At 39.4% G+C, this 10,762-nt stretch overlaps 2 protein-coding genes across 4 annotated transcripts in view; one reads left to right on the top strand and one right to left on the bottom strand.

Moving 5' to 3' along the window:
- LOC112156445 (eukaryotic translation initiation factor 5A-1) overlaps positions 1-4,865 on the top strand; it is a 5,740-nt gene extending 875 nt beyond the window's left edge. The window contains exons 2-5 of the mRNA XM_024288729.2: positions 1,191-1,360; positions 1,615-1,719; positions 3,447-3,578; positions 3,646-4,865. Coding sequence (XP_024144497.1) covers positions 1,193-1,360; positions 1,615-1,719; positions 3,447-3,578; positions 3,646-3,708 — 468 coding nt within the window. The 5' untranslated portion in view covers positions 1,191-1,192 and the 3' untranslated portion in view covers positions 3,709-4,865. The remainder of the gene's footprint in view (positions 1-1,190; positions 1,361-1,614; positions 1,720-3,446; positions 3,579-3,645) is intronic.
- A 497-nt stretch (positions 4,866-5,362) lies between these two features.
- On the bottom strand, positions 5,363-10,524 carry gps2 (G protein pathway suppressor 2). 3 transcript variants are annotated; one of them, XM_024288808.2, is made up of 11 exons: positions 10,393-10,524; positions 9,805-9,922; positions 9,148-9,257; positions 8,924-9,036; positions 8,772-8,851; positions 8,612-8,691; positions 8,241-8,412; positions 7,571-7,654; positions 7,152-7,228; positions 6,642-6,725; positions 5,363-5,837 (listed from the first exon to the last, which is right to left on the bottom strand). In XM_024288808.2, exons 2-11 carry the CDS (start codon positions 9,896-9,898, stop codon positions 5,745-5,747), a joined length of 987 nt encoding a protein of 328 aa, XP_024144576.1. In that variant the 5' UTR covers positions 9,899-9,922; positions 10,393-10,524; the 3' UTR covers positions 5,363-5,744. The 3 variants fall into 3 exon arrangements, with proteins under 3 accessions (XP_024144576.1, XP_024144575.1, XP_036072586.1); XM_024288807.2 differs by having other exon boundaries at positions 10,331-10,496; XM_036216693.1 differs by lacking the exon at positions 10,393-10,524 and adding an exon at positions 10,150-10,289.
- Between the last annotated feature and the right edge of the window lie 238 nt (positions 10,525-10,762).

The following is a 10,762-nucleotide window of genomic DNA, read 5'->3' as shown; positions in this document are numbered from 1 at the left end:
TTTAAAGCGAGTTCACAGAGGTGGTTTAGGCTGCATATCTTTGATGGATATAGGAGATTTGAGTGTAGAAAATAAGGGTTTTATACACCCTAAACTCACACTTGTATTAATTTATTACTTATTTATTCACAAGAGAAACTTTTATTTTGAAATATTTAGATTTCTATCACACAGCGAAAATGCTTTTTGAAATATTATGGGTCATATTTATATTTGAAGACCCATTCTAATAAAAAAATGTGTTTTTAACAGGTTATTGTTAATTTTTTCCACAATGGAAGACTGAAATTAAGCTTAAAAATGGCGTTTCTTAGTATTTCTTCATCCAAATCGCAGAAATACACGGGTCACAGTGTCCATGCTCCACTCCATTCTGATGCCTCCCTATTTTTGCTTCTGAGCTGCACTGTACTGCTGAATAGTTTGGAAATTGCTCACTATTTTTGTTGCACTGGTTAGTGTTGTGAGGGGCTGTAAGCTTGTGGGAGAGTGCATAAACAGGAAGTGTCAACAGTCGCGGCCACAACTGATCAAATACTCTGCAGAAACTTACCTAAAAACAAGATTTTTTGAAAACTATTTTGGCTAAAACAGCATAATAGTAATTAAAAGACCGCAGAAGTTCATTCTGGAGGTTGTGATCACCTGTCAATCAAAAGACCACGCCCTATCTGAGCATAACTTCCATCTCATTAACTGTATACAAGACCTGGACCGAGTGCATGTGACATCACCCATAAAAAATGGCTTACTTCTAACTCCAATCTAGTTAAATCAGCCATCGAGTCGCTCTGAGTCTTCATTCAACCACTCTGGCCAATCAGGAGTGAGCTTCAACTACATTGAGGCCTCTGATTGGTCAGTTTATAACTTGAATAACTTTCATTATGCAGTAAAAATATGAAAAATGTAGGATGTTAACAAAAGCTGTCAGAACAAGAATGTTTATTCCGATAAATAAAATAACTTTGTAATAAGTGTTTATTTCTCTGTAGAAGTCTATGGGATTTTTGGCTTCTTTGAGCCAGCAAGTACTTCCTGTTTGGAACACAAAGGGGGAGGAGCCACTGAGTCCCGTTCACATATACAGTCAATGGTCCATCTGCAGGAGGAATATGATGCCGATTATTTTCATTAAAAGAGCTGTTGTCGTTTATGCTAACTGAGCCATTTGGGTCACTTACTTACAGGCATGGCCGACGCAGAGCTGGACTTCCAGACTGGCGATGCGGGGGCGTCCGCCACTTACCCCATGCAGTGCTCCGCGCTGCGCAAAAATGGCTTCGTCGTGCTGAAAGGACGACCCTGCAAGATCGTGGAGATGTCCACCTCCAAGACCGGGAAGCACGGCCACGCCAAGGTGAAGGAATGCACAATAAGGAGATGGAAGACATTTTACCTGCACTCTCAACCATCAATATTAATGGACTCTCAGTTTGTACCTAAGCATCATAGTGTGGTTTAGAAAGTTTCTACCTTTCAAAGAGAAGAATCACTGACAGAAAGGTCACTAAAAGACATTTTAATAACCAAAAACGTCCACAAAAACCATTTCAGTTAAAGCATCTTCGTGGCTCCTTTAACAAACTAATGGTGTGTTTTGGATCGCTGCAGGTTCACCTGGTTGGCATCGACATCTTTTCTGGTAAGAAGTATGAAGATATTTGCCCCTCCACCCACAACATGGACGTTCCAAATATCAAAAGGATGGATTATCAGGTGAGACTCGTGACCTGAAAGACCCATTCTTGCAAAAAGTGCTGGTGAAGCATGTCTGCAGAGGAATGTTATCAGAACCTCCCTGCAGTCTTTATTGGTTCTGTCAGCTTTGGGTCAAGATGCCTTAAGTTCCTTCAGGTCCAAAAAAAAAAGAAAAGGCATTCCAGTTTATATTACTTGTACAGGGCAGAAAGTAAATGTTATTTCAATCATTTTTTTAAAATTTCCTGCATTTCTTTGAAATAAAAAGTAGAAACAGCAGTAGATGATACTACCAGCGACTGTATTTTTTCGTATGTGTAGCTGTGGGCTATTTTTACATGCAGCTGGTTTTCCCTAGAGAGTCGTAGCTGCAGGGAAGGAAAAAAAAGAGTTAAATCCGCCACATGTGCACATTCTCTATTTGATCCAAAGGCCGTCATGCAGAACCTGATATGCAGCCAGAGAGGCGGTTCGATGCTGCTCGAGCATCACGGTACAGTGGAGGCTAAACGTCTGACAGTCTATACATTTCCAACTGAAGTTAAACCCTGAAGCCTTTCTGTACTGTTGATATTATTGAGTAGTATTCGAATTCCTTTAGTATCTATGAATTTTAACAAGTTGTAGATTGACTTTGAGCTGTTAAAGCTCAGCTACAATGCTAGCTTAGTTACGCAGTTCTCCTTAGTTATCACACTTCAGTTTTTGCTTAATTAGTTCAGAATATATCATTTTTTTGCCATAAGAAACATAAGTATTCAAATCTGACTTGTGTAGAAACAGAAAACATAAGGTTAAAAAGTAACTTGACTTTCCAGAAGTATTGGTTTTGAAGTCATAGTGTTCATGCTAGCTGTAGGGGTGTAATGATTCATTTTAGCAACATTCAATTCATATCATAACTTATGGTTAAAAATTCACTTTATAGTCAATTCATTAATAGAGTTCACTTTGATTCACTGACTTAAAATCAACCCAGGACATATATAACTCAACCAGCGTGACTCAGAGATGACTGCTTAGACACTGAACAGCACAGGTGGGACCAAGTCATTGTTTTGCAAGTCACAATTAATTCACAAGTCCTTAAGTCTGAGTCAAGTCGAATCACAAGTCAAGACCCACAAGTCTCATGTTGAGTCACAAGTCCTACTATTAATATGAATTCCACAGACCAAGTGTGCTTTTAGGAACTGTATTTTGCACATTAGGTAAATTGCTGATATACTTTATAATCTTTGAATCTTGAGGAAAATAGCAAGTCTTTTCGAGTCAAAGGGCTAAGTTATTTATATTAAAGTCCGAGTTGAGTCACGAGTCACAGGCTTGAAAGTTCAAGTCGAGTCTAAAGTCCTCAAATTCATGACTCAAGTCCAAGTCATGTGACTTGAGTCCCCATCTCTGCTGATCAGTGCAGGTGAAGTAACTTGCCGCAGACAGCTTGATCCGGTCGGATCAATAAATCAATTTATCAATTAAGTCGATTAATCGTCACACCCCCAGATAGTTAGAAGAAATTCTCAAGTTTACGTTTGTACTAAAGAACCACGAACATTGAATGAAAATGAGAACGTATTCCAGCACTCATCTGTTCCAAAGATTAATAACAAAAAGAAGGGACCCCAACGTTGAACCCTGTGGTGCTCCTCTGCTATGCTGCTTTAAAATAGCACAGATTCCTAGAGGGATAAAGATGAATGCTTGAAAAAACCCTGACATTTCTTATGTCTTTTTCCCTCTTCAAGTTGATCGGTATCCAAGATGGCTACCTCTCCCTGCTCCAGGACAGCGGGGAGGTGAGGGAGGACTTGAAGATTCCTGAGGGTGACCTAGGAAAAGAGATAGAGAGCAAGCATGACGCCGGAGAGGAGATCCTGGTCAGTACCGCCCCTTTACAAATTCGTCGGGCCGCGACTTCTTCTCGCTCACTCCTCCTCCTTTCAGATAACCGTTCTGAACGCCATGGAGGAAGAATCTGCTATCGGCATCAAAGCTTTGGGCAAATAAGCCGCCGGAGGTGAAGACAGACCTGCAACCCGCTGCTGCTGCTGTCACCTCACCGCTACCACCTGACCGAAGCCCGCCGGAGGAGGGGAACAACCCATGTAAAAAGACGCGTCCCTCCAGCCAGTGTGTAATGTCATAAACCGCAGAAAGGGGGCGGCAGTTTTTCCGTTTTGTCCTTCAGGCTGGTCAACTTGTACGTGCTCATAATACTGAAAGCCTTTTTTTTCTTTCATATTTATGCATCGTATGATTCTATTTTTATGCATACGCTTTTGAACTGGAAAGCTAGTGATTAGGCAGCGTTCAAAGACCGAAAAACTGACACGTTTTGTGTGAAGTGGTGGGCTCGCCCCCTCCTCAATCCACCCTCTGGGGTTTCGTTCATTTTGTGTAGCATCCACGAGCGCCTAGAGTCCGTTCTGTGTTTAGAAGCAACGTTTGGATCGTTTGAGGGTCGCACTTACAGCCTCACAGGACAAACCGTAGCATTGTTGGAATTTATGCACTTTCTTTTTCTATAAATGTGTGGGCGCCGCACGGAGGCGTCCGCCAAAGATCTGCTGGTCGTGCAATGTTTCTTCCAGTCTAAACACTTTCTCCCCTCACACCTCCCTTTGTAGTTCTGTTTCAGGGGCAAATCAGAGAAGGAAGGTTCTATTTTTTCTTTGTTGTATCTAGCCAACCCTGGGACTTGATCGCAACAGAATGAGGTGTACAGAAGAGGAAATCTTGAAGGACTTAAAGCTGTTGATGTTCCACTCTTTTTGTTTTATTATTATGCATTTGTTTCAGGTTTATCAAGGGCTTCTACTCTAAATCTGCATTGTTCTGGAGAGCTTGTTCAGTCGGTGCCGCACACTGAAGAAATCTGGGTTTTGTATCTGCATGACGACAGGATCCGAACAGACGTCTCATCGTTCTATCGCGAGAGTCGAGCTAACTCGAAAACTCGCAAAGAAAAGTGACAAATTCTTTAGCCAGAATGTTTGGAAAGAACACGTTTGGAAGGTGTTGTAAACACGCTGTGGTGTGGGGACATGTCAAAGTCACGGAGAATTGGCTTGTAGCGGTTTGGCGTCCTTACCTTGTTTTCATACAGCCGATCCAAACTGTACAGAATGTCTCCACGGCCAAAAAATAAAAAAAAGGAAAAGAAACTGGTGTGGTTCCTTCACTCAAACACAACCAGGTCTTTACTGCATGAATCTGCGTTCACACCAGCATCAGCGCTTGTAAGCCTCCACTTCTAATGAAAATGTGCATTCCAACGCATTCTCACTCCCAACTGGTCTTATGGACGTATGGTTCAGGCCCTCTCCGCGCCACTTTTTGATAACTTGGGTGTCCCAACTCGTCGTTTTTTGACGTGCTGGCTGTTCTGATTAATTCAGGGGTCCCCAACCTCCAGGCAACAAACTGGTACCAGTTGAGGGCCGCTTGGTACCAGGCAAAACATGAATACGCTAATCAGGAGTCCCCAACCCTCGGGACAAGGACTGGTACCCTTACCTGGTACCAGTTCAGCATACCGGGGGTTGGGGACTCGTGGAAAAACTTTTTTTTGACGTACTGACTTTTCCCATTAAATCAGGGGTCCTCAACTTCTGGGTCTGATTTTTCAGTCCAAAAAAGAAAAAAAAAAGTCAGAAAGACATTTTTTACTGGTTGAATTCAGGGAGTTTTTATTGATGCGTCAGACCAGAAAACAGCTGATTTGATCCACAGATTACAGTATAAATCACCATAATGTAAAGAATGTGTTGAGGGTTGGACTCATTTCCAATGAAAATCTCGAGTGTGTGGACCACCATGGAGTCCATCTATACTCAGAACCCCTCATCTGCTCTCAGCGTGTTTGTAAATCGACCTATTTTACAGTTTTAGTAACTTCACAGATGTACATTTAAGGGACAGAATAAAAGTCACTGTACAAGGAATCAAACACAAAGTGACCAAAAGAAACAATCCAACAAACAAAAGATAAAGAGCCGTGAGCGACTCGGACGTAGCTTCCGTTCAGGTCTTCAACAGCTGAGTTACTTGCCATGATGGTAAAACCTTTGCCCGCTCTGGCTGTGGGGGTGGAAGCTGTGACGGGGAGCGCCTTGTGGAGAGCTCTGGAAAGGGGCCTGATGGGAAAAAAACATAAAGACGTGTTTGTTTTAAACATTTTTTATAAAGTGGCCAAACCGTTGGCTGTATATGAGAACTGGATGGAGTTACTCCAACCCCTAAGAATAGTATAGACTTCCATAGAGACCATTCTTGCTTTGCTACCTTTTTAAAAAAGTTTAGGAAAAAAAAATAAAAAATCAGTTATTGGAATTTGTCTTTATTGCAAGTTATAAACTGGCCAATCAGATGCCTCAGTAAAAGTATGTGGTCTTAGGTTGACCGTTTGTGTAGTCTGTAAGCTCACTCCTGATTGGTGGTTGCCATAGAAATGAAGACTCAGACCAACTTGGACCAATCACTTGCAACATGGTAGCATCCATCAAAAGTATAGCGACTGAATCGACTTCATTTGGTTGAAGCAGGAAGTGAGCCTTTCTTTCTATGAGTGACATCACACTCACTCAGTCCAGTTCTCATGTACAGTCAATGGTTCAAATAGAAAATGGGAGAAATGAAAACGACCAATAGAAAAATTGATTTGGGAGATTTATATTTTTCTTTTTTGCTGTCATAATACTTAGAAAAATAAATCTAAAAGGCTGATTGTTTCTCTTCTGGTAAATGGAATATACCTACATAGCACTTTACTACTTTCTTAAGCTGAAAGAATTTCATTTAAAAAGGAAATAAAACAGACTTTTCAAGATGTATTCCCAAAAAGCTGTTAAGACAGACAATACACCATAAATGATAAAATTATTTATTTTCATTCAAGTAAAAAGGGAGGAAAAAAGAGAAAGAGCTCTTTAGGGCTTCACCTTTGCGGTGGGGATCATGGGGGTGGGCAGCAGGCCTGGAGCAGAGGCGTGAATGGCAGAGGGGTGCATGGGCCTCAGACCTCCCTGTAACCACGGCAACAATCAGGTTAATCGGGATGAGGAGAAGATGCTCAACATTTCTATTTATCATTATTAATCAAAACATAATTTAGTTTGAAATAATATATTTAACATTTTCTTGCATAGTTGACACAATTAAAATATAGTTGAATAGTTAATTATTTTACTGATCAAAATCCTAATAACCTTTCACTTTTTATGATTTTTTTCCACTTATTAAAGATTGTTGAGAGTTTTAATTCGAAATATTTTACACATAAAATATTAAAAGATTCTTTTAAAATAAGATAACGCCCCAATAATCTATGAGTAAAAACGAACTAGTAACCTAAAACCTGAAATATATCGACTGATTTTCTTCATCTGCAGATGTTGAAAAACACAACAAACTTTTCAGAGATCTTTTTGTTGAATGTAAAAGGCTCTTACTGCGTCGGTGAAGCCCGACTGCTGGTTGGCGTGTTCCAGCTGCTTCTGCAGGGGAATGGAGGCTCCAGGGATGTAACCTGAGGAAGGTTTTCCACAGAACATAAAAAAGAGGTAAATCGGTCGTTCTCAGCCATCCAGTGAGCTAAATAAAGACACGCACAGAAATAAACAGCTATAAATAGAACGAGTTTTGATGTAGAAAAACAAGGGATGCAGAAGCTGCAGAAAAGGATTGGCTACTCACACTTAGACATTTGTGTTTTTATTTTACTCGTCTTTTTTATTTGCTTGACTTGTCTTTTTATATGTTAAATTTGATTTTATCCTTGTTGAGTCATTTGTATGTTTAACAAGTCAACAAATGATTTAGTAACTGAAGGAATTCAAGGTGCAGAAGGCAGACGGACGCCACGGTTTACCTGGCTGGGAGGTGAAGTGACCGTGAACGGGGTAACCCGCCTGCTGGTGAGGGAGATAAGGCATGGCTTGAAATGCAGACGCACCTGGTCACCAAAGATAGTGTGTTAGTGTACGCAGTCACGTCAACACATCAACTGTTCTGATGACTGCTAAACAATGACTTCTGTGGTACCACTTAATACAATCCTTGATTTAAAAAACAACATTACTAAAATATGTTCAATAAACATGTAAATTAAGTTACAAAATTAATTTCTTAACATAGAAATAATAAGTTGTAAAATTCAGTTATTTATACTGTCTGCTATGATATTACATTTTTATATAACAGATATTAAATTATTAAAAAAATATATTTGAATTACGGCTTGGAACTCTAAAAATACTTTAACTGACAAATCAAACAAAGAGTGAAAGATAAAAAAAAAAAAAACAGAAATTTAATTTAAGATGGAACAATTAAATATAAGTGATGTCCCTTGTGTTTTGTATAATAATTCCATAATAATAAATAATAAACCACCGATTTTACAATAGAAAAAAATATAGTTGGAGTGGGACTTTAACGATAAATGAATAGAGCGAATTGTAAAGTATAATTTGAACTAATTCTATTTCTGGTCTGAATAAACTTCCGAACAACAGCTGATAGAATCAAACGTTCTCTACCTCTGATCTGAGAGCTGCTGGCAAAACTTGCAGGCACCGACGGTCCTGGAGCGTAACTGGACGGATGCTGAGCCTGAGCGACGCCGTACGGCTCGTGGACTCCCTGTCCTCCACTGAACTGTCCGTGTTCTGCTGTACCAGAGCTGAATCCAGGCGTTTGATAATGCCGTCCCTAAAGATAAGCCAGAAGAAGGGAGACAACTGTAAATAAAATAGCATTTGTCGAAAAGGAAAACAGCTTTTGTGTAATTACATGGCTATAAAAAATGTGTTAAAACACAGCAGGATTCTTAGGGTTTGTTTATGGCTTGGATTTGACTTTTCCAAAGTTGAGAACTAAATGCTAAATCCAAATGCTCAATTGCACTCACAGGGATCACAGCTGTTGTAAACAACTGTTTGCTTCTTTCTCCAAGCAGTGCTCCAGGTCGACTGTGGCTCACTGGACTTCCTGTCAACAAAAGGAAAATTGAGGTGACGCTGAAACCAACTGAAGAACCTTACAAACGTGTTTGTGCTTTAGTAGCTCACCTTGAATATTAAGGAGGTGCTGTCCTGTATGCATGGGCAGACTCTGCTGGTAACTGGCGGATGTCAGCGTTGTTATATCACTGATAACGAAAGGAGGGGGAAATTTACAAGAGGAATCATGTGTGGACTAAACAATAGTCTAGTGAAAATACCTCTGCTCCTTTCTGCGCCTCTTCTCCTCCTCATGGAGAACTTTTTTGAGCTGCAGGAACAGCTGATGCTTTTCTTCTTGAAGCCCCTGAAGTTTTTCTCCCATTTTCATCACCTGATATTTGGGGAGAAGTTTGATTAAATTGTACTTTGCTACATGTTCTTTCCTAAAAGAGGAAAGTTTAAAAAAAAATGGCTTGAAAGAGTCAGTTAAAATCGTGCCAACCTGTTCTTTGGTTTCCTCTAATGACATCCTCTCCTCTATTTCTTTGGTCCTCTTCCTCTCCTCCTCCTCCTTCAGCTTCTGCTCCATCATTTTATCCACCTCCTCCTCCTCTGAAAAGTTACGTAGACGAGATTCAGCAATCATTTCACACAACATAATAGTTTGTTGCAATACTAGAAAATCTAATACATTTATAATAAACTGTTAAAGAAAGCAAATTAAGAGACAGATTTTAAAGATCAACTTCAAAGAAAATTGTGTTTTTAACATGTTTTTGTGGTATTTTTCTCATCATGAAGGATGTATTTAAAGAAAATGTAGCTAAAATTTACATTTCTGAGTATGTCTTTATTCAAATTGCTGTGAATCAGTGGCAGATGAAAAAAAAAATGTTGGAAAAAGCTTTGACGTAAAGCTACTAAGGCAAGCCACAAGCTCCATTCTGATGCATCCATGTGGACTCATGCAAAAACTGTCCAAGAAAATGACACCTTTTTTCATTTTGGCTCAAAATGACATAATCAGAATTACTGGAAAAACTGAAAAATATCAAAAGATGATCAGAGTAGGACTTCAAGACATCTCCAAGAAAATCAAGGAATAATTCTTATTTCTGATTGCATAGCTTACTCCTCCTTTTCACTTGGCGGCACTGACCTTGTCTTTTGCGCTCCCTCTCCCTCATGATGTGTTTGTGGAGGGCTCTGGCCATCGCGTTGGACAGTTTTGGTCTCTCCAACAAGGCGGGCATGGTCACGGGTAGCGGAGGGGCCAGCTGTAGTAATGGTTAAAGGTTTAGGAAAAACTAGACAAAACTGGCTCAATTAATTTTGACTGAAAAAACAAATTAATTACAAAACATAAAGCCTGGAGCTGTTCAGAAAGGATGAATATGTAACTAACACAGCTAAACATCCGCAAAGTAATGCTAGCCTAAAAAAAGATAATAAAATAGTACATTTGAAAACACACGCCACAATATATTTGCAAATTTAAACGTACATGTTTGTGAAAAGTTTACTACGATTAAGGCAAACATCGATGTGAGTATGTGCAAAAAGACAAAACTGTCATTAGCTTAAGTTAGCAAACAGCTACACAAACAGGCGCGTTACGGGGTTTATTTATACTAGATTATTTTAACCTTTGCTAACTGCTAGCTTACTTAAAAAAATATGCTTACTTTTATCGCTTATGTTTCCGTTTTTTAAAGAATCAGACCGATTCGCTTTTTCTGTTTTCTACCTTTTTTGCTTTTATCCGGCAAAACTTCGGCCGCAAATATAAACAGAGGTTTTTCGGAATTGGGACCGGGTGAAAAGGTTGTACTTCCGGTGAAATGAGACGGGCGCCCCAGTTGTATTCTGGGAAATGGAGTTTAAGTGAAAACGGAATTCCCAACTACACCATCTTTGGAACTCGGTGGCTTTTAGAAGTTAAAATTTCAAATAAAACCTATTTTGAATATTAAATGTAAAATAAAAGTTTTGAAACATATACAATTTTATTAATAATTGACTTTTTGAATTTAGCCATATATATATATATATATTTTTTAAATGACTATTTTTTATACCAATATTTAGGCACTTTTACCAAAAAAAGTAGATGGTTA

This window comes from Oryzias melastigma, linkage group LG18, assembly GCF_002922805.2.
Source record: "Oryzias melastigma strain HK-1 linkage group LG18, ASM292280v2, whole genome shotgun sequence".
NCBI lineage: Eukaryota > Metazoa > Chordata > Actinopteri > Beloniformes > Adrianichthyidae > Oryzias > Oryzias melastigma.
This window is presented reverse-complemented; position numbering and strand designations above follow the sequence as displayed.